General features: G+C 40.1%; 1 protein-coding gene across 2 annotated transcripts in view; it reads left to right on the top strand.

Annotated features, from left to right (window-relative positions):
• NRG1 (neuregulin 1) overlaps positions 1-27,776 on the top strand; it is a 98,696-nt gene that overhangs the window by 62,022 nt on the left and 8,898 nt on the right. Inside the window, exons 2-5 of one of the 2 annotated variants that reach the window (XM_062599610.1) lie at positions 8,283-8,412; positions 14,213-14,280; positions 21,203-21,226; positions 25,545-25,647. In XM_062599610.1, the coding sequence (XP_062455594.1) occupies positions 8,283-8,412; positions 14,213-14,280; positions 21,203-21,226; positions 25,545-25,647 (325 nt within the window). Of the gene's footprint in view, positions 1-8,282; positions 8,413-14,212; positions 14,281-14,920; positions 14,980-21,202; positions 21,227-25,544; positions 25,648-27,776 lie in introns of both variants that reach the window. The other variant, XM_062599611.1, reaches the window with a different exon arrangement.

Genomic DNA, 27,776 nt, shown 5'->3' with positions numbered 1-27,776 from the left:
CATAACAGAATTAGTAAACTGGTAAATGTTTTTCACTGCAGAGAGTATGCAATAGGAGGCAGTCATGCCTCCTCAGGAACCTTAACCTGCAGTATTTCATTGAACAATTTTTGCTTTCAACAAGTCAAAACACAGAAGGTATTGTGATTAAATACATCATACTTCAGCAAAACTTTTTAAAGATAATAAGGAAAAAAACATGGAAGTCAAAGTGACTTTAAACTGAGGAAGTATTTGAGTGGTTTCTTCTACTTGAAAGGGCTTGTATGCTCAGCTTTAAGTGTATTCTTGCTGAAATGTTTTCCTGAAGTAGAGGTTATGACAATGTAGGATTATCATGTAGATTTTATCTGAAATAACATTTGTAGTAGAAAGCTTGCATTCTTCTCTTATAAGCTACTGAATAGTCTTTACTACTTAGCATACAAACAGAATGTCCTGCCTCTTTGTGAGCAGACAGCATTAAAGGAGTGAAGAGATTTTGCACTTATGCGCAGAAATAAAATGCATGCTTGGAACTCATAAGAATAACCCTTCAAATAAAAAAAAAAAAAAAAAGGACCAAGAACGATTTTTTCTCTCCTTATTGTAACAAGGTGGAAGTATTTCAGTAGTCCATGTGATAAACAAGAAGGTCTGTCAATACTGACGTATTCATCAAGGTAAACTAGTACCAGACTGAACCTGTAATACAATCCTCTGCTAAAATAACTTTCAGAAATATTAACACCACTCTGGATCTGAGTTGAAACTGAGACAATCTGTTGAGCTGCAGCTAGGCAAGGTTAATTTTTTTTCTTGTTTTATTTTATTTTGGTGACTGAATGTGATTTGTCCCCTCACAGAAAATGTAAGACATGGACTGGAGAAGGGAAAAAAATCCAGAGTTTGCCTCCCAAAGCTGGAGCAGCACTGTAGGTGCTGTGATACTTGCTGCCTTGAGGAGCTTACTGCAGTACTTTCAAGCCTGCCATTGGATGTGGGCAGTGATCAAGGCCCTATGATACAGTTAGGATTTTGGGGGGATGGTCACTTGAAGGATAGTGATCTGTCTTAGTAGTCTTCATATTCTTTTTCTGTCCAAGTTTGTCAAGCCAATAGCATTAGGGCTTTTTTTTTCCTTTTAGCAAAAAATAAATAAATAAATAAAGTAATCAGTACTTCCAACACTATGTAGCAAAATCATGACATTTGAAACCTGAAGAAGGAGGCCAAGTTCTCTGACTTACTAGCTGAAATGCAGTTCACTTTCCTAACAGTCTCTATATGAGGTCAGTATCTCTTTATCTCTATGTTTATTCCTCATCCTTTGTGAAATAATTCTCTTACTGGGGGAGGAGAGAATTATCTCCCTCTTACCTGCCTCGTCATATATACATACAGTTCACTCATAAGATGAGAAATGTTACACCAAGCTCACAACAGTTTCAAGAGATCATGCCATTTTCAGTGCGTGTTTCAATTTTTATCCTGGTGCGCCTTACACACAGCATGTCAGCCCAAGGCTCAGACACTGTCATGCCTGAAACAGTTGTCCAAGAAAAAAGATGACACCTTCCTCCTGTGCCTGCATCTGCTATGCGAGCGCCATGAAACCCTACCAGGAGCGAGATTTCCAGCTACGTCCTATCTGTAGCCTGTCCAAGCTGTAATGCAACTGTGCATGGTGCAATAGCCACTTTGTCTTTGTTTAGGTTGTGAAAGAAAAGGAAAAGCTTGCCCAGTGTAATGGGTTACTGCAGTCAGCTCACCTGGGTCAGGTAGCTGTTTCCTGGCTTGGAGAAGAAGGAGGATTCCCACATGTTCAATAGCTGATTGCTCTTACTTATGCATTGGCTCCCCGAGCTGCATCCCACAGGAAGAAATGGACTCTCTGAGCAGTTCTGGTTTTGCAAAGCTTTGCCTCCCTGCTAAACGTCCTTTACAGTTTCTCCAGGCCTGCTTTGCATCAACAATAGTCATTTCCCAGCCCTGGGAAGAGGCATTTCAGAGCCCTGCAGAGGGGCTGTAAGGCACAGATGAGAAGTCCTCTATGATGCAGCACATCTTACCAAATACATTGCAAGTTATTTTGTGTCCTGTTCTTGTTACAGATTTCCAGCTTAATGAGTTATTTACATTGCATTCTTGCACAGACAGCATGGAAAGGAGCAGGGTGCAGCCTCTGAGCCCGTGTGAGCCAATGTGACCTTTTGCTACAGTTTAGTCAGCTACCCAGGATTTTCCTTAAGATGGGATGTTCTTCAGTACCGCAAAAGTCTCCTCCCTGGATAAAATTCTCTATATCACGACATTTGCAATCAGCTCCTTATCTGCTTTAATCTAAGACCTATAAGTTTTCACGTGCTCCCACCCATTCCTGGCATTTTCAAGGTTGTCTGAGTCTCCTGATAGTAAAGCTACTTCACTTTCTGGTTGTGTTTGGATCTGTTCTTCCTGCACTGGATCCTTCTACACATATTTCCTCTGTGTCCTCTTTCTCCATCTTTTTTTTTATTTTTTCCTTTTTTGCCACGCCTCTGCTTATTTTTCCTGTCAGTACCCTCTAACCTGGTGCTGCCTTCTGTTTTGTCACTCACTTCTCCCCTCTCTGGGTGGGGAACGTTTCCTAAAGGCCTTTCCAGGGTTTTTGCAGAGGCTTATCGTATTGCATGGCTTCTTCCTGTCACCCTAAAGTGAAAGCTGACATCTTTCAAGGGAATGGGAAAGTTGTGCTTTGTCTAGGGGCTCAGTCTCAGCCAGGTCTCTCTGTGCCCCCATCCACTCTTCCACGTGCCTCCTTCCCTCCCTTTTCCTCAAAACTCTTGTGCTAGTAAGCAGCTGCTAGGAAGGAGGTAAACTCATATCGCCCCTGACATTTTGGTCTGGAGCAGTAATTGCATTTCCTCACAAATAGTCTGTGAGCTATGTGTGTCTCTCTCCATCTTTCCTCCCACTGTCAAAAGTAAATGAAACAAACAAAAACTGTGCCTGGTTAGGCTGCCTTTAGCATGTGTCACCTCTCGACCCTCTATGGTGAGCCAGATGCTGTGCAGGTCTTGCAGTCACACGCCTGCCAACTGGGTCAGTCTGTTGGCCTATCAAGGAGGAAGTGATCTGGTGCAGTGAAGTGAAGCATCTGTCTTTTGCTTTTTGTTTTGTTGGGTGGTTTTCTTTTCTTCCCCCCCCCCCTTTTTTTTTTTTTTTTTTTTTTTTTTTTGCTTTGCTGAGATGGGATTTGTGAGGGGAAACCACCACTGACTCTATGTCCTAGAGGGAAGTGGGACATGCTGCCTTGGTTCAGCGAGAGTTTATGCGCGCTCAATCTTTCCTGAAGTTTCTATCTTGCAGACCCAGCAGTTTCCTGTTTCCTTCTTGCTGGCTCTGATCTCTGTAGAGATAGTGCCAAAGCAAGAGAGTATTGTCTTACAGCCAAAGAACAAGTCTCCTAACTTGTGAGCATTTGACTCAAGCTTCTGGCAGAACAGGAGGCTCCTTAAATGGTCTTCTCGTGTGAAGGTCCTAGGAATCTGTCATACTGCACAGTATTTCTGAAGACTCAATCTAAAAAAATATCTAACTAGACTGAACAGCCAATTAATTCTATCACACCACCAAAGCAATGCAAAATGTTTTGAGCAATCTGATGAAATAGACTATAAATGTCCGCTATAGGATTTGAGATGTTTTTCTCCGAGGTTTTATTGTTGTTTTTTTATAACTCTTAGTAAGTTCAGAGCTGATAGATGCAATTCCAGCACTGGAACCAGCAAGCAGGAGGGACACAAAACATGTCCTGGTAAACAGGACATGAGCCTGGTAAAATGGACATTTTTCTCTGTTCAGAGAGGAGCTGATATCTGTTGGCTCTTGGTTTTGGCTTTTGTCCTCACTGAAGGCAATACATAGTTTTTGCTGTTAGTGGTTGCTGTTGGCACCAGCAGCTTTACTCATTCAATGCAGCAGAAAGCTTTTTGCAGACACCAGTACCTCTCCCCAGCTCGTGTGCAAGTTAAGTTCGCCAGGGAAGTCAGAGTGAGATGGAGAGGCTCAGGGCTCAATGGGATGAAAATGTAGATAGCTTAACTGAGGCACAGATGGATTAAGTGCTGCAGCCAAGGTCACAGGGGAAATCAGTCTATCCTGAAGATCAGGGCTGGACAGTTCTTTAAAGTGCCCATGAGCAACTCAACCAGGAATCAGCTTGTGCCTTCAAAGGCATGAATGAGCTTCACATGAGGGCATGTAGAATCAGTAAAGCCAGTTCTCTTTCTGTTCACAAGAGGAGACTTGAAAGGTCTTGATCCAAAAGGGGGACACATTTATGCCCTGTGGGTGGCCTTCCAGCAAGAACGGCAAATTTTCCTTCGTGCCTCAGCTGCTGGTTCATTTTGTTTCTCTTTAATCGTTAGCGTCTTGCTAGTCACCTTGTGTGGCTATGAGTGTGTCCTCTGATTTTACACCAACGTTTGCAGAAACTTGGTTTAAAGACACACAGCTACTATTTAGTTCAGGTTGCAAAGCCCATCCCTCATATCTCAGTACATACCCACAGATCTTGCAGGACTCCTCTCAGCAGACTGACTCACTGTTCAGGGCCTTTGAGTCCTGCTGTTGTAGCTGCTGTACTTCAAAGATTTCTTTTGGAAAGCAAGAGAGAGAAAGAGAATGCATTTGCCTGTTTCAGGACAAAAAAGGGTCAGAGATCCTGCAGGTAAGCTCAGAATTACTGTGGCTTCCTGGGATGAGATAGCCTTAAGGGAGTTTTACAGCGATAATTCATGTTTTAGAGAGTAGTATTTGAAAGATACTATAACTCGTATTCCTATTTTTCTTAAAATGTTCAAGCAGCTCCCTTAGAAGTGAGCAGATCTCATTGTCTTTCACTGCCACATGAACACTTGCATTAGTGCAGGCTTTCTTTGTTCATGCTGCCTGCAGCTGTTTGTAAGAGAACTGAGGCTTCTACATTCAGAGAAAAAAAAGTGGAGCCTGCAAAGTTTTTGAATGTCATCTTATGCATGACATTTTCTAATTGCCTTATAGCTTGTGATTTATCCTTTCAGTAAGTTAGGAGTTTGGTATAGGAATGAAGAACATACCAGCTTTGCTGTCTTTTGCTTGCATAGCTGAAGGAAGCCTTACAGAAAAGAAAGGAGGTTCAAATTTTGGTTAGGTGAATAAAGAGCAACACAGAAATACGCTGCTTACAGCTGTGCTTTACCTCACCACTGCTGCTCATTCCCACTACATATCCTCCTATCTCCCCTCTGCGAGAGAAGTACGGAAAACCAGTGTTTTGGGGCTAGTTATGGACTGAGTGAAACAGGCTCTGATGAACACCTGCTCTAAAACACCACATTTCTTCCATTATGTGGCTTTAACAGAAACCCAAAACCACAGTTAGTGTTTCTTGTATTTAATTTGCAAAATAGACTTACAGTGCATAGAATGAATACTGGCCTTTGGCCATAAAAACTATGCCTCTTTTGCAAAGAAAAACTAATACCAGAATTAACTCACTGGAGACTTTTTTTCCTTCCTCCACCCCATACAGTTTACAAAGCTCAGACAGATTGGAACTATAGTGCCAGTAATGCAGAGAAAATTCTTGTGCAAGATTTATAGGACAGTTTTGAACATGTGATGCCAAAAATGAAGGAACGGGGCACTCCCTGCAAATATACGTAAAGCCCTTATATCACAGGATTTCACTGAGCGCTACAGATTATTCCCATCTCTAGCAATAAGTTGTTCAGAGCAATTGCTGCTATCCAAAGCTCGCTTACATCATCTGGGAAATAATTGTTACTTTGAAATTCCATGGTGATCTGCTTTTGATTGAGCTGCTGCTTAACGGAAAAGCAGCAAGCAAGAAGACCAAAACAATTACAGATAGCTACAAACCTGGTTGTTACTACAGCTACCTTTATAATTCAATTTAAAACATTCCATTAGCCAACATGCTGGTAATATGGGTTTTTTTTGGCAGAAACTCAGCAGACATTATTGCTTTTTCTTCTCCCTCCCAAACTAATGCATTAGCTTTCTGAGCTCTAGGACATCCTCAGAACACTGGGCTTAGCTGCAGGAAGAAGTCTTTTAATGAGATAAAAGCAGAAGATGGTAGCAGGCTATCAGCAGAGACAAGCTTAAAAGTGAGGTTACCTATTAAGATTCACCAATGCTTCAAAATAAGTATTACTATAGATGGGATTTGCTCACCCAGTTTTTTATTTTAGGACATATTATATCGTAGGCTTGTGTCCTATTATGTCACATCAGGCAGGTACTAATCTGCTAACCTACAAGCTACTAATCTGTAGGGTCAGTGAAGAAGGCAAATCTCCTCCAGAAGTCAAGTAGACCCATCTGAGGAGTAGAGTCGAAGATGGCAGTCAAGCTCAGACCACCCTTCATCCCTGAGCTGATGGCGGTTTCTTGGCTGGCCTGTTGTCAACACTGGATGCAACATCCTGTTTGAACCGGTGCTGGATGGAAGAGGGTCAGACTAGTTTTAAAACATGACCCCTCTTCCTGTGTCTAGACAAGGCATAAATTTATCCCAGTCCAAGAGGTTATAACTCATGCTTTGAGGGGCCAGGAGAAAGGAATGAGTTATTACAAGAAATTAGTACTCTGTGTTTGCATTTCACTAGCGCGTAGAGACCTCAGTCAGGCCTCAGGTCTGGTGAGACATAACACAATGAGTAGTGGGAAGTGGAGGGGGCCTTGAGTTTTGGAAGGGGCCAGAGGAGTGATTTTCTTGGCCTGTTGAAGGTGGGCACTGCATGCAAAGAAGACATCATGGAAGGAAAAAAAAAGAAGTTGACATAGTAGTGATCAAAAAAAGGAAGGAATTTGAGAGGCATGTTAGCGGAATAGACAGATGGGATTTTGATGAAGCAAAGGGCAGCAGAAATATTCTGGCCACTATCTCTTGTCTTGTTGAAAGAAGGTAGCTCAAACCATTCTGAAAATGGTGTCAGCCAAGGTGTCCCACTTTCCCAAATGCTTTGTGCTAAAAACGCAGTTTTACTTGGAAGGTGATGGGAAACACATGTAAATCAAATGCACCTCATACTACCTCATCTATATTCTCAAAAAGAAGAATTTGAAATGTATAAGTTGCATTTGTTAATAGCTGATTTGGAGAAAAGGGTGTTTTGTTTGGATTCGATTTGTGCAACAAATGGTAGAGAAAATTGCACTTTGCTTATTATAAACACGCCCCTTGGGTGCTTTTATGTTAGAAAAGATTTTGAATATCAGAGAATTTTTGTGTAGATGCTTTCAGCTTTCTAATCACCTCCTGTGGAACTGGTCAGCAGACAGACCAATCATTCTACCTCAGAGCAGGAGCTCACCTTTCACAAAGAAACATACTATTTGTTCAGCACAGAAACAAAATTCCTTAGTTCTTCTGCTGATCTTGAGATGGCTTCCCAAAGACCTTCCCTTCTTTTTAAAGACATTTCACTTAAAAATTAGGGCATATTCTCAACAGCTTAAGCTTGCTCTGTGATCAGCACTGAGATGAACGTGGTGGTGGCAGCCTCGCTCCGGGCCGTGTATGCACAGGAAAGGGCAATGCCTCCTGCCCCTTGTCCTTTCCCTCCCTTGCACAGAGCCGAACCAAAGGGGCAGCTCCTCTGTGCCAGGGCATGCAAAAGCGAAGGGAGAGACATTCAGCTTCTCACCCTCTCCTCCAGGAAAAGGGCAGTGGCTGGACAGAGGCAGCCCAAAGGGTGGGTGCAGCGTTGGGTCACTAGTTCAGTGTAACTGCAAAAACACCTATTCCACAGCAGTGTTAGAAAGCCACTTTATCCCGGGCCTTGTTTAATTAGGCACTCTACAGACACTGCAGCCAAATATTTCAGCAGTCTGTAATGAAACTCATACAAGTACAAAAAAAAAAAAAAAAAAAAAAAAAATCCTTGAATGATGAAGGCAATTTAAGTAACTGTGCATAAGTTACACCACCCTTTTAATGAAATATACCTGAGTGCAGCAGAGATTTAAGGGAATAATGGAAACACCGCTTTCTCCTAGTTTGGGTGTAGGACAGCATATCTCTGAGGTGGGCATTTATGCTCCACTGTCTGTGTTGGTCAACAAAATACAATGTCCAGTATTTCATGCTGGTGGTAGCAGCTGACAGATTGCTTGCAAGACTTTCCAGATCCTCCCTGGCCTGTGCCTTTGTACTTGCATATGCATACACTTACTTTAAAATCCAAAGATGATTTAGGAAGGAAAACCCAGGTCATTCTGATCTGTATTCTCCCTCTTGTCTTTTCCAGCTACTTCTACATCTACAACTGGGACAAGTCATCTCACAAAATGTGACATAAAGCAGAAAGCCTTCTGTGTAAATGGGGGAGAGTGTTACATGGTTAAAGACCTCCCAAACCCCCCAAGATACCTATGCAGGTAAGAAATCCTATTTGCCTATTTGATGGAGCCAAGATGTTTCATAAGTACTTTTCCTTTAAAGGAGTAGCTGAGCAAGTTCTTCTACATTTATTGCATTAGATATTTCTTCCTTCTTAAGTATGTGGATATGAAAATAACCTTGCCAGAAATGACCTCTGTGTTGTATGTATTATATATAGCAGAGGTGAACCAACAAAGCTTTCTATGAGATAACAGCAAGGACCATTGATGTTTATACAGCATGAAGTAACATGTATGAAGCCTTAAGTTAGAAAAAAAGTGAAACAAATACTGTAAACTAAATATGCATAAATATATTTATTATTGCATAAATAAAAATATGCAAAAAAGTTGAAATAACTGTTTTGGAGAAGTACCTTTTATAATGAAAAAAACATGGTTATTTTTATTATTTGCTCTAGTAACTGATTATTTGCTTTCTGATGAGACTGGATTCACAACTGGAGTTGTTACTGTTGAATTAAACTCATAAAAGACAATGAATATTATGTTAATCCGTGGAGGCTACCATTTCATATAAGGATCATGACTCAGGAAGTCATATAAGCACAAGTTTAGTTGTAAGTGTGTGTCCCCCCTCCGTGTTAGCACGTTATATCACATTTACTTCTGGTGCTGAACTAGTCTCTCAATAAGTTAGTGTTTCCCTCTGGCTTGAGAGGCAGCTCAGCATTTAGCACCTTCAGAAATGCTCTTGGGAAACAGCAAGACTCAACTGATTCAACATGTCAGTTACATGAGGGTGCTGCTGCAAGAGGTGGTGGTCAGCAGAGAATCTATGTAACTGCATAGATTTTCAGTCTTCCAAGAGTAAAAATCAAACTCTGGTAATTGTAAAGGAGAGGCAAGAAGAAGGAAGGTCTTTGGTACTTTCATTAGGGCAGGAAGATACAGATTGCATGGGTATTAATCGCAAAAAGGCAAAATGTTCTGCTTTACTTGTGCAATTTCTTTATTACAGTAGGATCTTACCTGTACTTTATGAGGTCTCTTATGCTTTGTTTTTTCACAGACTACTGTGCTGCTGAAATCATGAATATTTCATTAATTTTAGAATCATTTTTAGCTTAATCGCTTAGGGAAAAGTTACTGGCTCCGATGGATTGGATTTTGATGGGGAGGAGGGGAGAACAAGAGAGAGAGGGAGAGAGAGAGCTGTGTTAAATTTACATGCTCTTCACAACCCATCAGTACAAGATTAGCAGTTTGATACAGCTCTCCCGGGCATCTACCAGAGCCTTTCTGTTTCCACTTGCAGTCCAAACACTACTCAGATCACCTCAGAGCAGCAGAGCTGAGCATATAGCAGACTTCCTACTAATTAGTGTTGTCTTGACAGCTTCAGAGCTATGCTTTTTTCACTGTGTTTTGGGACTTTTTTTTTAATGCAGTATCTGACAGTATTTGCTCTTTGATGTTATAATTTGGCTAATTCCTTCCAACGAAATGTCTCACAAACACTTGAATGGAGAGGGAATTTTTCCCCCCTTGTAGACAAGAAAAAACCTTTAAATTTGGGGCTGAAGTTGAAAGAAAAAACACTTTTCAAATTTGGCAGATGTGCATCATTCTGGGTGGTCCAAGACCTATCTGGAAAAAGCATCAGAACTGTAAAATCAGAGGGGATGAATCTCATTTACAGTGAGGCAGTGGAAAAGGATTCTTATCCAGAGGACAGTCACAGCCACAGTTATTTTGTAGGACTTCTGCTATATTTTCCAATGCTTGCCAGCACTGATGTATGTCCTATAGCAAAACCTGAAGCCGTGTAGCAACATAAGAAATGAAAGAGTGAGTACTTGAAAGTGAGTATATTGAGCAACTGAGGAGGCAAAATAGGGTTCTTTTCTGGGTGAGTAAAAAATACAGAAGTATACTTTTAATTCCAGGATTCCAGTGTTAATTAAAATAAATATCTATCAAGTATACATTGCCTTCATTGTTCTGAGAAAATAAATCTTCCACCAGAACATGCCTGTGGAAACAGAATGCCTGAAATATGGTACTTGCTCTTCATATTTCTGCCTAGTAGCAAGTTCACATTTTTCCATATGCTCCATCTGTTGAGAGCAAAAACAAAATTTCTAAAGCACGAGCCATATCATTTTAAATTGGTTTTATCCCTTACCAAAAAAAAACATGACTCAGATTTACAACAACCATGGAATTTTCCAAGTGATGTCTCTGGTTTTGTAAATCCTTCACTTCTTTTAAAAGAAATATCCTAAGTCCATCTGCTTTTGTTAAAATCTAGAGGTAGGTATTCAAAATTTCTTTTTGTAAAACACCTGGTATAATGATCCAGACTGGATCAGTTTTTGCTTTCCTAGATACTCATGTGAACTTTGAGAAAATTCCCTATTTTTAAGTGGTAATTACCTGAAATACTCAAGAAGTGTGTCAAGACTTTGCAATGTATTGTATGACTACCTCTCCAGTAACATGCATGTTTCCTGTAAGTATTTTTAATTATGGTTCCAGACTGAACAAAATAATATCCAAATATGAAAGATGAAAAGGAAACTTTGAGACCAATTAAATAAATTAGTATGTAAAATTTTCAGAAGTTTCATAGGAACACAAGTCCCAATTTGAAAAATGATGTAGACTTTGGAAGCTTGGATTTACCCAACCTTTAAAACTTAGGTCTTTAAGTCACTTCTGTCCTGCTGGAAATGTGTCCTCAGGACACTAAAGACACAAAATCAGATAGCTTCTTAAAGAAATGTATAGTTTAAGACCAGCATTCCTAATGTTTGGTTCTCTTTTGAGGAAAACACTATGTAGTATTTTGGAGACTTCTTTTCTCTTCTAGAATCCTGCTCTGAAGCCTCTACTGGTTTGACTAATTTGATCATTCGCTAGCAGAGGTCTTCTTTTGCAGTGCTTTTGCTGTTACTGAAGAAATTAATTTAAAGTCCTAATTTCACTCATTGAAAACAATGCTTCTTTCTAACAGAAGGTTATTTCCATTCTTAGAAGCGAAAGACTGAATTAGGTATATTTTAATGATAAAGACACTTTCTATACTCTTCTTCATGTAAAGGCCTTGGTGGAAGAGAAATTGATGGAAGGTTCTTGAAAACAGCAAAAAGATAAAAATTAGTCTCACAATACTAACAAAAGTTTTGAGGAAATTGATTCTAGAGGCAGAATAGAATTGGTAGTTCTCATGTCAGCTGTGAAGTAGACCACTAAATTAAGTATTTCATGAAAAAGGCATTGATATATTTGCTTGTAGGCTGTAGATGAAATGGAAAATTGAAGTCCTGATTCATTCAGCCATTCTTCTCCTGCTGAAAAGCATCTTTTGATGATATGTGTTTGATGTTCTGTGAAGTGCATCTCTCCTGAACACAAACACATGCTGCTCTTATCAAACACTGTGTGTAGAGGAAAAAAGCAATTAGCTTTGCATATTTGTGTTTCACTCATTTGATACTGCAGATAAATACTTTGAGTAGCCTTTTGTTAAATATCTAAAGAAACTACTCGGCTATGTTTACACAAATGTTTATACAGACCAACTCTATTACTTTTAGCAGTCTTTCTTCAACTTTTACCAGTGTTGTAACAGGAAACTGTACACGGATAATGAAGGAAAAAAAGAAAGATACAAAAGAAGCAGTGTTCGGAAAGGCTGAGTGGGACAAGGTGTTTTAAAAACAGTACTGTGACACACACAGTCAGAAGTGGACGCGATCATCTCGGCCCTGTCTCTGCTTGGCCCTCCCTGGACCAGTTTATGATGGCACGTGCCATGGTTGGCGTGCTGACGATGGTTTCAGAACGGGCATAAACACATCTGAATTGTTTCCAGCACCGTTGCAAGAGGGCTGACCTCGCTCAGTGTCGATTTCGGTATTGTCCCTCCCAGCGCCTGAGTTGTTTTCGTCATCTCTGCAGCTGCACCGACATCTGAAAATGAGCAAGCCCAGGGGCCGGTGGCAGGAGCAAAGCCCAAGGTTGTCCAGCCATGCACGCTCCTCAGCAGCCTGCAGGGTTGGGCCAGCCAAGCACCCCAGAGCGGTCCTGGAAAACAAGGACCGGTGCCAGTGGGAATGCCAGGCAGCTTCCTCGCACACGATATTTAACAAGACTGTCATACTGCAAAATAAAACTGAAATTAAAGAAGAAAATGTTATTTTGCCCTCGTGGAGTACCACAAAGCAAAACGAGATCTTCTTCTTTGCCCAGTAGCATCACCTTTTCATAGTAGAGTTGTCCTTGATGTCTCTTTCAGTTGAATGAGTCTGTGGAGGCTGGGACCTCACTACGCAAAGTACGGTTCAAACTTATCTAAAGGCACGATCTTAGCTCTGAAGAACATAAACTCCCCTTCCTTCATACACAGAAATATACAAAAAAGTATACAAAAAATCCTCTGCAGATTCCCAAAATGCACCTTTATTTTGCAAAGGTCACTTCTGCATCGTTTATTTCAGCAAGAGATTGGTTTTTATGCAAAACACCGCTGCAGCGTTTTTTTTGAAGTATGGCTTGCAGCATTGCTGGCCTAGGGACTAGAAGCAATTGTGGAAGAGCAAAATTTAAAAAATCGGGCCATATTTCAATGCACGTAAAACTCTGATGGATAGAAGAGATGCAGAATTGCTCTGAACAACTTGCTGTTGCAAATACAAAGGCTCTTCAGTCCCTGGCTGAAGAGGCTGTGTGAAGAGGACACTAGCAGCAGACAAGCAGCAGGAGCAAAAGAAAAGGAGATTGCATCAGGGTGAAGCTCATGGAGAATATCAGAAAGACAGGCAATGCAACTGAGAGGGATGTAAGGAAGTAGATATTGTGTGATTTATAGTTACATGCTGCGAAGGAGTGGATCAAAGAAGGAGGAGAGAAGGAGATTGAAATCTGTAGATGTTTTGTGTGGTAGAAAGTCATGCAGACTCGTGTCTGAGAGGAACCACAGTAGCTTGCATCGATATGAAGATATTTTAGGAGCACGCTGCCAAGCTCCATCCTGAAATCAAGAATAAAGATGAAGGAAGAACTGGCAGGTAGCAGCAGGAAAGAAGACAAATGAAACATGGAAGAGAGAAACTTCTTGACTGTGACCAGAGCGTAACCTGCACTGAAGTTTTCCATAGAAGAACACATGAATTGAAAGGGCACACGGCTGTGGGGCTTTGAATTTTGAAAGCACCTTTGCTTAAAGACCATCTCATCTTACTCACTGACTGGACTGACTCGTTTTCCATTTGTCAGCCATGTTAAATACACTTGCTTTGAGTTTCAGGTTATAACCTTTCTTTTTTTTTTTTTTTTTTTTTTTTTTTTTGATTGTTGTTTTAACTGTTCATCCTTTGAGGACAGTATTTGAAGATGCAACATGTCGTTACAGAAACAGGAAAATCTTGGTATTTCCGTAGGTCCTATGTGACTCCTGAAACCAACAGTGCAAACTGCGTTATTACACTGCATTCCAAGTTGAAAAAAAAATCAGTCTGGTCCTTTAACAAGGCGGAATTCACTTGAATAATGAGCTGATACTCATTTTTACTAAGCCTGATTCTTCTTTCTTTTTTAAAACAGGCAACCAAAAATCCTAGATTTTTCTCTGGTACGTTTTTGTTGTAAATTTTGCAAAGTGTTATCTTCTTCAAAGGCTACACTTTCTCTCCTCTTTTTCTGATCATTTTTCACTAATGCATAACCAGGAGGTCTTTTAAAGCACTCGCATCTCCCTAGGCCAGCAGATATCAGTCTGATAGTGCAACGGTTTTGCTGTACTATTGCTTATCACGTTTTTGCCCTTTAGGTGCCAACCTGGATTCACTGGAGCAAGATGTACTGAAACTCTGCCCATGAAAATCCAAAACCAAGAAAGTATGTTAAAATAATCTGAACTTTGCTTTCTTCCCCAACTACAGCAACAAAATCAATAGTACTTGGTGTTTTCACAGTTCAGCTGGAACTGGCCTCTTTACGAACTAATTTATGATTCGAAAAAATGGAATCTGTACACTATGACATTTTCGACCTCCAAAATGCTTCTCATTTGTGTGATTTTTAATCTTTCCATCCATTCGCATTTGTATTGCACACACAGGCAGCTTTCTTGTTTGGGAGACTGCTGTAAAGCACTACTCAAAAAGAGCAAACTCACCAAGATGAGTGACGTGTAGATCTTGTTTCCTAGCTGCCTTGTGAAAAAGTACACTCTAAAAGCAATTTGGGAATTTGGAACGGTGAATTTCTCTCTCATATCTTGAAACGCACTTTGATCTGGATTGGTTTGGTTTTGGTTGTTTTTTCTGGGGGGGGATTTCTTTTTTGCTTCCACAGAGCGAGTTGCTCTCAACATCTTGAGCCATTTTGACATGCTAAACCGAGATTCAGTTTCTGAAAGTGAACTCACCAAGTCATATCAGTTCACACTGAAGGAGCTTCTTTCTTAGCATATATTCACCTCTTCTCTTTTCTCTGTTTTTTCTCTACCATTTTTTTTGTTTGTTTTTCCTCTCAGGTGCCCAAATGAATTTACTGGTGATCGCTGCCAAAACTACGTAATGGCCAGCTTCTACAGTACGTCCACTACCTTTCTGTCTGTGCCGCAGTAGAAGCATGCTCAGTCGGTGCTGCTTTCTTGTTGCTGCATCTTTCCTCCAATTTTTTTTTTTTTTAATCTGTAACTGGATTTGTTGTCTTAGGCCTAATATTGATCGTCTCTGCCTGTTGCATGAAAATGGTAACAAAAAGCAATTGCAAAATTCTCCTGGATTGTTTGGCATTGAGGTTATGGGGAAATGCAAGACATAGGAACGCTGTGCAATTAACACTGAATGGTGTGAGATGGACTCCCCACTGACATCAAGCAGTAAAAGTGCGAAAATTACATTTTGAAAGTCTCACGTTTTATTTGCCACAAAAAGCTTAAGAATCTTTATACAGAGTAGTACTCCCTCAGTAAGGGGACACATAGCTAAACGTCTACTTATGTATGAGATCTGTATTTGAAACCACAAGTTAAAGAGTTTCCACGAGCTTGCATTGTTTCAAATGAACATGCTCCAAACAGGATCAAAGTGCTCTTTCTGCTCGTTGTCCAAGTTTCAGTGGAAAGCGAGCACAGAAAGAAAGGAAAAGGAAAGGAGGGGGAAGGTCATAAACAATGGGGGCTGACATTTTTATTTGTGGGTGACAGGTGCAAGAGATCAAGTATTTCAGAGCCAGATTAATTGGCCAAAGAAATGTGCCATATAGGCTCCCTTTGGAGCTCAACACACACACACACTCAAAAAGAGAGGAACCTGTGCAAGACTGCTGGTAAAATCCGCACTGCAGTCAGATCATGTAAGATTTCCCATGGAGGGACTGGTTAATTATTATTAATTGTCAGTTCAAAAACAGAAAGTACACTGAATATTTATTTTCTCTCATTGGCTTTAACAAAGTCAAAGGGAAACATAACAAAATTGCTTAGATTTTACATTTTAATACATATATGCTATTCATAATTAATTGTCACTGGCATCAGGTTTTACTATGATCTAAGAGCAGTACAATAGGAAGGGGTTTTTTTGATGGATTACTTGCCAGCATGGAAAGATTTCAGAGACTATAGCCTAGCTTGATTTAATTTCCATTAGTACATAGGACGAAAAACTGTTAGCATGTGCTGGACATTTTGGAGCCTGAAGAGATGCATAGGTTTTCTCTTACACTGATGGATGAAAAATGTCCATACATAATTCATAGTGCCCATCATGGAAGTTACCCATGAAAATCCCAAGGGCACTGACTGGAGACTAGACCTTCTAATATTCAAGTGTTTATTTTAGCCCTTATTTTAAAACCTTTATTAGTGTGAGTTATTTTTAAAATGCTTCTGGTATCTGTGGATTCAAAAATATTTAGTAAATTACAGCATTTTATTCCACCAAGTATTAGATTGAAATGGCCTTTTCTGTTTATTTCAATGAAAAGTGAAGTTAAGGTTTCCTAAGCTCAGAAGAACCATTTAAAGGGAAACGATAAAAAAAAAAATAAAAAAAAAAATCTAAAACTGAATTTACCCTTAAAACCATGAAAGAATTGCATATGGATGATAAAATAATTTTCTTACTCTGAAAAAAAAAGATATTCAGGTGGGTTTCCCCTCTCATTAGTTTTTCAGTTTCCTATCTCTGATTGGGATTTTTAAAGGAATCTTTAGGCAGTAGACACCACGCTGGGGTTTTATGAAGTTGCCTCCATGACAAAGGCATAGATATTCTCATTTTGCAGCAGCAGAAGTGCTCCATTACATGCATTTAAGCCAGTCCGGCCCACATCTCCTTGCGATGCAGTGGCACAAGAGCACCCAACAAACTAACTTACTCTCTTCTGCTAACCCCCAGCAATGGCTATCTGATTCCAGCTCTTCCAGCCTACCACACATCTGCAGCACAACGTCAGCTTTCTGAAGTTGCTACAGACCTTAAAATGACACTTTTGGAAAGGATCCAGGGAGAGTACATTTATATTTAGCAGAAAAAAACAGTGAAGAAGCATTTATATGACTTTTTATTATTACACACAACAAAAATGGAGCATACAATTAAAAATGAGACTTAGAATGAGAGTTCTTTTCAGGCAAACATTTGATTTGAGGCTGAAAGGCAAGTTCATATTTTGCACCAAGTGTGGCAGGTGATTAATTTTATTTAGCTCTGTCAAAGGAGCTTTTGCAAACTGTGGAGAAAACCAGAATGTTAAATAAAGCAAGTGCCAGCAGGAAACACAAATGTACATGGGAACTATACAGTGCTATCTAATTTTAATTGACTTCAGAAGTGTCTTTTTTCATTTGGAACAGAAGGTTCAGTGGAGCTCCATGTAAAGTGCGCCTACTGATGAGCTGTAACTACCTTAAGGCTGCATTTTTTTGGCTGTTAAGAAAAAGCTACCTTCACAAATCTGCTCTAGAGTTAGTCTTTGCACAAGTCTTGAATTTAACAAGGATTGTGCTGGCAGCCTTTTGCTGTATCAGAACTAGACCAATGCTGACCATTTTGAAAATCCTCCTCAACCCTGTGCAAAGCTAACCTGCTTCTCTTGGGATTAATTTGGTTAGCCCTAGAGGATTTGGTTACCAGGTTTCACTAATGATGGGCTGAAAAAGCAGAGTTACATCGCCATTTTAAGAATACTTGAAAATTAAGAAAATTTAAGAAATGACTTTTGCTTTTGCCGGTGTAAACCTGAGCATGGCTGGGAACAGATGGGAGAGGGAGACTCCTGGAAGGCACTTTTTCAGGCTGACAGTCCCTTGACGTCCAGCTTTGCAAACTCACTAAATCATAGGGCAAACTGTCACGGCTGAGAGGTGACAGCTGTTAGTCTCCCCCCGCCGTAGTCACCTCCAGCACAGCAGATATGCAGTTTTTCACTTTTACCTGGTGCTTCCTGCCACTGCAGACAAGGGGAAATGAAGGAGAAACTGTGATGCTTTCTGAAGGCTGGCTGGCAGACCTTGTAATATCCTTCCTTTGAGCAGAGGAATAACACCTGACACCAGGTGTTTTCCCCAGTCCCTTCAAAATGCTCAGCCTCATCAAATGAGGAAGGTGAGATTTCAGGGACACACAATAGGGTATATGCACAAATTCACTGTTTGGGTGTTGCCCTGGAGTTCATGCCACATCCACAGATCCCTGGTGATACCAGAGCACCAGCTGTCTTTTTACTGCAGTGGTTTTGACCCTGGAACTCATGGTCCATAAGACATCAGAAACTGGTCCACAAAAGTGTTGCAAAAAGGCATGTATTCCATGCAGATACATTTTCATGCATTCGCACACTTGAAGAAAAGAAAGCAAAACAAATGGAGGACAATCAAAATAATGACTTAACATTGAAAGCTTAGGCTGATATTCACATCGTTATCTGTGAGAACTGTTACAGCAACATGATGCAGAATGGTCCTTGGATTCAGAAAGAATGAAGGAGCCTTAGATTAGTTTTACTAATCTAAGGTTGAAGGCATTTCTCCAGAGCATAATCATAGGTAAACTCCTTTCAGTGTGTTCAGACGGGCCAAGGAATCCTTTCCAGGGGGGTTTGTTTACTTGCTGACTTTACTGGTTAATAGTTATATCTGTGCTATAACATGCAACTTTACATGAGGCAGACTATAAGCAGCTTCATGCATGAACTGGATGTGCCAAAAGGTCCCTGCATTCCTAAGTTAAGTATTTCATTGTGGGACACTGGTTTAAACTGGGCTCTGTTTCAGCTCTGCCATCCTTGCTGAGCAATCCGTCCAGGAGGAGCAGAGAGAAATTCCTATTTAGATGATACCTTCTGCTCTGTATTCTCAGGATGTAGTTGGCTGAGAAATTAAAGGGGGAGTCAGAAGAGCTGAGTAAGGCAATGATATACTAGAGAGATGACCACATCTCCACTGCAGAATGAAATAGCCTCAGTTTTCAGCCTTTCCATATAGACTTCAGGACTTGAAAAGTCCAGAGTTCAGCACTTCTACTAATTCAGTAGAGTAGCTCCATTCAATATATTTCTCAACAGATCATGTATTTCGGAGAATTTTAGATGATATTACTTGAAATTTCCGGTTTCTGATACTTTCAGTATCCTACGTTGCACTCTTCATGTGCAGAGACCAAAATTCCAAAATGATACAAGCAAATTTGAAATATATTTTTGTCCATCTTCTGCCCAAGGTTAAGAAAGGAAGATAGATTTTTATTATAAACTGCTCAGTTAATGTTCATGAAACTCTAAAACTGCTTGATAACATATAATACAGGGTTTCATTTACAAATAATGTATTCTGACTTCTGAGATTTGAACTAGTTTTACTCTAAAACTTCTACAGGAGCTGTAGTACTTTACATCACATATTCAAAAAGATATTTTTAAGCCTGACTACCAAGAAAAGGGACTGAGGCTTAGAGCCTAAAGTGCCTATGCCACCCAAAGTGAGGGCATCCTGACAACTCAAGCAGAACTGACCGATATGTAAGGTTTCTGATTTGTGACAGTTCTGTGGCTTCTATATTGTTTTCAGTACAAATTTCTTAAAAGCCAAACTTTTAGCATTTCTCAGGATGCAGAGAACATCATTAATAATAAAATTAAATCATGTTTAAAGAAAAAAACACAGCTTGATATTTCTGAAGTGAAATTTGTCACCCTGGACTACTCTTCTGTGGAGGGTTGTGATCCAAGTGGCGGTTCCCCCTGCCAGAGACTAGGTCCCGTGAAGCCCTGCTGCTCCACTTGACCCCAGCCAGGAAGCACCATGGTCCAGGGCTACCTGGCTCCCTAACACTTTAGAGTGGCCATCTCAAAATCTTGGGTGCCTAGCAGCTGCGGCACACAGTTCATGAACCCACTACTCACTCTCAGAGGAGCTGTTCCAGTATTTCCAATTCTACAACCATCCCCAAAATGCATATAGAATGAAAACTGTTGTTAAAAGTAATTAATAGTATTTCTTATTAAAGCTGTAGGACAGGTTTTCAATAGAAAACACGCTACATTTAAGACATGCAATAATATTGGATTAAATAGTAAAAGATCAAAATAATGACCTGTTCAAAGAATGAAAAATGTTGGGGTCCTCTGCTTTCTTTTAATCAGGGCTATGAAATGTAGTTATTAATATCAAGGATAAATAAGAGCTATATGGAGTCTAGGTTTGAATAAGCATGGCATGTTTCTTCAGCATGTTTTCTTGTTAGGGCTTTTAGCTGGAATATATTCCCATTTTAAGTTCCAGTTTCCCATGGAATTATTTGAAATAGAAACTGCATGACATGAATGATTTCCCCTAAAAGTAAAGTAGATCTAGGCTAGCAGTTTCACCTATAAGCAAGCATAAACAATAATATATATGCATGGGCATGTCATTCATTTTATTGAAGACTTAACAAAGCTTTCTATGCAACTAATGTATACCATTAGCAGTGTTCATGTAGGCATGTAATACTGGCTCTTTAAGAAGAGATCTGGATGAATTCCAACTTATTTAACCCTTAAAATGTTACTGATTGGCTAGAAAGAATTGGCATTCCCGATGCATACAAACTACTTAAAAATCCACCTGGTCAGAAAATTAGGATTGGATTTAAAATGCGCAGCAAATGAGGCTGCGATGCTGGTCCCATGGGAGGAGAAAGAGTATTTTGGCAGGCGTCAGGCTCTGTGCGCTTTGTCTGTGAGACCCTCCTAGCTGCCCATGCAGTAGGTGCTCTCCTGGCCCATTCAAGTGGTCCACTTGAACCACGGACTCCACCACAGCCAGGATGAGTTGAAGAAGCTCATTTAGGCACTGGGTCTAGCAGAGGAGGCATCAAGCCCCTACAAGGGGCTGCATCAGGAGCAGATATGAGAGGAGGGGGCACAATCCTTTCGGGTGGGGACATCTCTCCCTGTACTACACCCCTGTGCTCCCATGGTCCAACCTGGAAACCTGTCTCACAATACCCTCGAGCTGTGGTCCTGCTCCCCTCAGTAAGATCTTTAAGGGTTAACGGTTCCTGCTGCATTTTCGCTGCATTGTGCCTGTTCAGACACCCTATAAATATTTTGGTGTGTAAACCTTTTGAAAGCTCTGGTCGTGTAGTTTACAGAGGCGTACTTGAGCACTGCCCATATAACCACATGCCCCTCATGTCCTGTTCCATGTGCAGACACAGAATAGCCGTAATACTCATGTGTGATTTGTTTTTTGAGTACAGTGTATTGTTCTTTTCTGAAACTTTTTCCTTTTTCTTTCTTTTTTGTCAACTTTCTGCATTGGCAGAGCATCTTGGGATTGAATTTATGGGTATGGACCAATCATTCCTTTTAGCCTGCAGATTTTAGAGCCTGAGAGATAAAAACCTTTTTTTTTTTTCTCCGCCACCCCTTTTCAATTCCTAACCAATTTCTTTATGCTTTAGAAGGGATCATACAGCTATAACAACAACCCATGTCAAAACATAAGCAGCAATCAATCAGCTTGCTAGAATGGTAGTAGTGGCAGGATATTCCAGAAATAGAGTTCTAGGAACTGTAGAAGTAATCATAGCATAGCGTACATTCAGTTTTCTGTTGTAATTTCAGCCAGTTTTGACATCCGATCTTGCTAATTTCTTCTAGATTGCTAGGATTTTGGAAACACTTACTGAATGCATTAAGCAAAGTGGCTAGCAGAGTCTACAAAGAAAACTTATAACTGATAAGCCACTTAAAATTCTGCAAATTTGCAGTTTGGCGCCCTGGTTTCCCAGTAAAGCTTTTGTCTAAACCTAGAGCTAGATAGGTAAAGCAGATACATATGCGTATGTGGAAATGATACATGTGCGTATGTATATATATATACACACACATACATATGTATGTATATTTATATATGTGTGTGTATAGATATACACACACACAGACACACATATATATATATGTTACTAGGCATGCAAATTAGCACTGACCTGAAAACCGTTTAGGAACTTAAGTAGAAGCTTAAAGACAGGCTGTAGATCCTCTGGTTAGAAAGTATGTTCAGTATTTCTAATGACAAGCCCATGCTGCACCCAGCCAAGAACAATAATAATAGGTATTATTTTTACACAAGAGCTTAAATCCTCTTCATGAATAGACTATGCTTACAAACATCCAGTAAGCAGGGATACAAATATTGCATCTCTTGAATAGGCTGACTGTAGGAATTCAGGTCAGTTTTAGTTTGAAATCTCCTAAAATCATCAAGAAATGAGAAGAACTAGCCACTGATACTTTGTAAACAGGGTTAGTTTACTACTTATTGAACGTGCCCACATGAAATGGCATTACCTTAAGCTGTGAAATATGGAGCACCCATCATAAATCTGAATTTAAAAAATCTCTCACAATCCCAGCATATTAGGATTATTATTGCAAGGTAATAGTAACTGTCAGTCATAAGTACTAGACTGTAGTAGAAGATACAGGGCTACGTTAATATGTGATGAATTAAATTAAAATCCTAAGAAAACTGTCTTGAAATTATGCTCTATATATCAAACTTTATCAGTAACTGTGTGAAGAAATTTTTAAAGCATTTTCAACTACCTCTTGAAAACAAATTGTTTCAAAAATCCTCAGACAACTGTAAGAAGAAAAACTTTAAAATAGAGCAAGTTAAAGACCATATGTATTATCAGTTATGTATAAATTAGCATGATGTGAAATTAATTGCATAATGTGCATGTTTGAAAGGCTGCACATAGAGGGATTTAACAGCTTGATTTAATACTCACATTGGTTTGAATTTTCCTAGCATTCTCTATGAAAAAAAAAAAAAAAAAAAAAAAAAAGTATTTTTAATATTTAACAGGTGAAAACAATTTCTAAATTCTCACTGCACACACATTTCTCTGCGGGCTTTTCCCACAGCTGCTATTAATTTCTTCTAAGCTAGTTCAACGAGCACTTTAAACTCAGTGTGCGCTACATTGCTGAATGTCATTAACCGGCTCTGCAGATGTTATACCAGTCTGGGAGAGACATCTCTCCAGCAAAAAGCCCAGACGGCCCTCACGCCAGTACCAAGGTGACCACCAGCTAGTGCTGGGCCCATGCATATGATCCTCCACCTGGAATAACCCTGCCGGGCTGATGCAGCTTACGCTGAGCCTAACCACCATGTGTCATTCCCACTCTGATTTCCTCCTCCTCCTCTCCCTCCCCATCCGAGGGGGGAAAAAAAAAAAAAAAAAAGAAAAAAAAGAAAAAGAACTCTCAACATGTTCAAAGCATTCGAAATTTACCCCAAACCTTGAAACCACTAAGCTCAATTCTCCTATTTCCTGCGACATCCTCATAATACCCCATTTCCATGGCTAACTAATAAGCGCTTTCAGAAGGGGCAAAATGGGAAGTGCCCAGGTGCCACTAACTAGCCTAGGTGAGGAGTTATGCTGTATGAGAAATCCCTTCACACTCCGCTTCAGTCTTTTTCTTTATTCCCAAGCATTTCTTGACTTTTGTTTTGTTTTGTTTTGTTTTGTTTCCAGTTTTACGCATGCTGTGCCAGGCCTGCAGTTGACTTCTCAACCATTAACCTTGTCATTCCATGTATTTCACCTTTTCTTTTTCTCTCTGTCCTGGTTTGATTTGATTGTTTCTGCCCTTTCTTCCTTCCCTTTTTTGACTTTCTCTCCTTGAAGTTATATTTTATTTTCTTTAATACATTTTTGCAGCATCCTAGTTTTACCAAACTCACTTCTTCTCCCCCCAATCCTTGTTAATAATCAATGCTATTAATTTTGTCTGATGGTGCTCATGATCTGTTTGTTGGTGTTTTGATTTGCAGTGGGGTTGGCTTGTAAGAAGAGTTCTTTCAAGAACAAAGCACATTGTATCAGAGAAATAAAGATTTCTTTTCACTGACTTGTTTGTTTCATGGAAGATTTTCCATTTGCCCTGAATCCTAGGCAGAATTTGAGACTGGAAAATCTTGAAGGACTCATATCCATGTGATATTTTGCACATCTCAGCACTGGATATTGCGAGGAACCGGTACTGGAACATAGCCATGCCAGAACAGTTGGCCACACCATTTATTGAATTAATTAACAGCTTTTCCACAGAAATGATTTCCAGTACTTGATACCATATTTCTGAAGCAATAGCTTCAGCAGCCTCGCTCCCATGTTAGTGATTATGATAGATTGTATTATCCAGAAGTCTAGCATGTCACCCAAATTCCAGGGTTTTAACCCTTTGCTAATCAAAGAGCATGGGCCCAGTTGAGGATGAGAATGTCAGGTCCATTTCCTCCTCACAGCCTTAATCCCTCTGAACTTCCGTCTTTCCCAGGAAAGGAGGTGGCACATGTGTGAGGGGCAATAACCAGTGCACAGAAATGGTCTCTGTACCTCCTGGCAGTCTGCCTTATAAACCTTTCATGCTCATGTGAGCAGATATGGGCCAAGACAGTAGTAATTCTTCAACCAAGGTCCTCCCAGGAGGAATCATGCTAGCATTTATCCCCATGATAGCTCAGAGTATTCCTGCCACTGTAAATATTGTGCTCTAACCTAATGACACCCCTTAGTCTGGCTGCTCCAGGGCAAATTTACTGGACGCTATACTTAATCAAAACCAAGACAAAACAAAAACTCATTTTTGTCCTAAAAACAGGAATGAAAGTCCGCATTCGTTTAGCTAACTCTTGTGTCAACACAGAGCATGTCTCCAGCTCAATGCTCTTTATGTAACATTTCCCTAGTACAACACACAGCAGCAGATTTTGACAAGCATGTTCAAGGCTGGAATGCAAGGGCAGCTCCAATCTAAACATTACCAGTGCTACCAGCTTCTTAATACAGTGAAATATCTCTTATGAATGAGATCAGCCTTGTGTAACAAGTTCTCATCACTGAGCAAGTTACCACTCCAAGATAGAGTATTTCCTTTACTAGAAATGAATAAATTTAAGTAAAGAGCCAGCATTTCTCTGATACAAGGCATTGTTAGTTGTTGATACCACTGTGTTTTTGTGAGGCACTTGAGAAATGGTCCAACTTTTACGAGTAGATCGCAAAACCTTTGTTTCCTTCCATTGGTGATATAAGTACAAGCCAAGCTCATGTCTCAAATGTACAAAGATATTTTGAAATCTCTCCTGTAAAGACTACTGAAACATAAATTGATATGAGGTTGAAAGAGGCACTGGATACAAAAACAAACCAAAAGAAGAAAATTAAAAAATAATTTGATCTGAAGGCCCATAAAATTGGCCTTCATTCCAACAGTCTTTGCAAGAGAAAAACTTCCAAAGTGTTTGCAGACTTGTGTTATTACTTCAGTGCATTTCATTGTTATTTACAGAAAATGCTGAATGTTTGTCAACTGTACAGTTATTTTTTAGATACTATTCTTGTTAACATAAAAAAACAGATTATGCCTAACTTCATTTGTATGGATGCTCACTAGTCCTCAGTATTGTGTTAAAAGCTTAAGATACAGTCCTGCTCTCCTTGCAGTCAAAAGTGAGTTTGTCCAAAGTGTGATGGTTGTGTTTCAGTGTGACTGTGTGAATCTGTACCATGTTATGTAGCATGCCTGATGTTGACTGTGTCATCCTCCATGTTGTGACCTTCTCTGTTTTTATCCTTTTCTAGAAGCTGAGGAACTGTACCAGAAACGGGTGCTGACCATAACTGGCATTTGCATTGCTCTTCTAGTAGTTGGCATCATGTGTGTGGTGGCCTACTGCAAAACCAAGTAAACTTTTTTCTTCCTTTCTTTTATTTGTGATCATTAGCCAGAGCCTTCCCTGCTTTCTGTAGTTCTTAGTCCTCGGAGCATGAAGTTGTAATCTGGGTCTCTGCAGACTTGAATCAAAGAGACAAACCTATGGCTAAGATATTTTTGTCCAAGTCAGGCAGGTACAAGTGTCTATGTCAAACAACAGTGTAAAATTAAGAGAGGTATCTGACTGGTTTCTCACCTTTTGAGTGTAGAACAAGTGAATTTCATTGACTTGCAAATCATCATTTATTGTATGTTCCTCATTTCTCCAGCTAAAAGGGAACAAACTCCAGCATTGGAATCATGTTGGTATCCAGCAGTAAATTTTGTGATCAGCCTAACCGTTTTGTGTTTGAGAGCAAAGTTAACAGCAGCAAGACTTAATAAATACCAAAAGCTGAAGAATGGAATGGAAAAGTGTTCCCAATGCAAAAATGTGAACTTAAATGTATTCCGTGATGTCTCTATAAATTACTGGGGACAATTCTCAAACATGCATAAGGCATTTTGGACTATAAATTCCACATAACATCAGCAAGATTTGTGCTGGCAAATGTGCTAGGTGCTTTTATAAATCTCCCCACTAAAAAACACAAAAAAAAACTTACCATAAATCTTGCACATTTGTATGAACCTGCAGATTAACTGTTGCAGGTCCTAATTTGCAACTGGGTCATTGTTTTTTCTTGTAAGCCCCACCGGTTGGGCATACAATTGTAACTGATGCAATGAGCAGGGAGACAAACAGCATTTGCCACCCTCTAGCCACACACACGTTGCTCCCAGCCACAAGTTTTCTGCCAGTGGTCTACTGGAAGGTGGGAACCATGAAAAAAATGATAAAGAAACACATCAGATAGCATTTTTGCAGGTGACAACTGGCAAACTAGGGTAGCTAAGCAACAACTTTCCTGATCCAAAGTTCTCTGGAACCAGCAAAGGGATCCCCATGTATTTCAACAAACATATAGTCCAGGTACTGAAGTGCAGTTTTTTATATGAAGTGTTCCTAGAATCCACAAGGAGCATGGACACATTATCACAGTTTGTCCAGGACCTCAGGGATCATTGCCAGCCAGAGGCAAAATATTTTGAAATACGGATGAGAGTGAAATGGAGCTGCCAGTTCATGGCCCTCCAAATGCAGCATTGATGCCAGACTGCTGTCCAAGACGTACTCTCCAGGTGTGCCTTCCTCCTACTGGAGGAAATCCAGAAACCTAGGGAAATCCTGCAATGGGCAGAGGAGAACACACCACAGAACATGAAATGTCTTAGATGCTGTGGGTCTGCTTGCAACAAATACTGCTGAGCAAATGCTAAGAAAAAATCTTCTGACACTTAATTCAGGCATGCTTTATTTGAAAGTCAATTAACTTAAAAAACAGACTCCACAGAAAAAGTGAAGCACACACAAACTTTCCCGTTATTCTTTCCTCTCAGTTTCCTGGAGGAAATTTTAATTAATTTCCTTTAGCTAGAGAACGAATGTCACACATGGAAGCATGGAAACTGCAGGTATGTGGATCACTGAAGTAATGTGGATTTCCAGATTCCCAGGCAATAGATACTGGGCTTTCAGGGCCATAGATGATGAACTTTGTGTGTCTAACATGATGGCTAGCTAGCTGTAGCTCAGTTATTCTCCGAAGACAAAGCCCACACAGAGCAGGGACAGCAGCAGTCCCATGGCAGCAGTATATGCTAATACCATTCGTGTGGAGTCAAATAAATTAACTGTCTTCCACTACCCAAGCACACACACTGGGTATAAAATTCAGTGTGTCAAGCAGTGTTTTCTTTGTCTTTAAGCTTCCCTGGCTATCGATCTTCAGCATTTTTGTAGTTCTCACTCCCCTCTCCATTTTGGCAAGCCTGAAATAGTCCCCTTGAGTTCCAAATGGGATTGAAAATGGTTATATTCTACAGTGTCTTATCCTGCCAAAAATATCTGCATTTCTGCATACAGCTTAGGGAACTGTGTGTGTGTTAGCTCCTGCCACAGCCAAGGTCATACACACTCTGCAGTGGACCAGAGCCTACGTCCTCCTTTTTCCTTGTTACCATGAATTCTTTGGCAGGATGGGGAACATTTTCCAGTA

This window comes from Rhea pennata, chromosome Z, assembly GCF_028389875.1.
Source record: "Rhea pennata isolate bPtePen1 chromosome Z, bPtePen1.pri, whole genome shotgun sequence".
Classification (NCBI taxonomy): Eukaryota; Metazoa; Chordata; class Aves; order Rheiformes; family Rheidae; genus Rhea; species Rhea pennata.
This window is presented reverse-complemented; position numbering and strand designations above follow the sequence as displayed.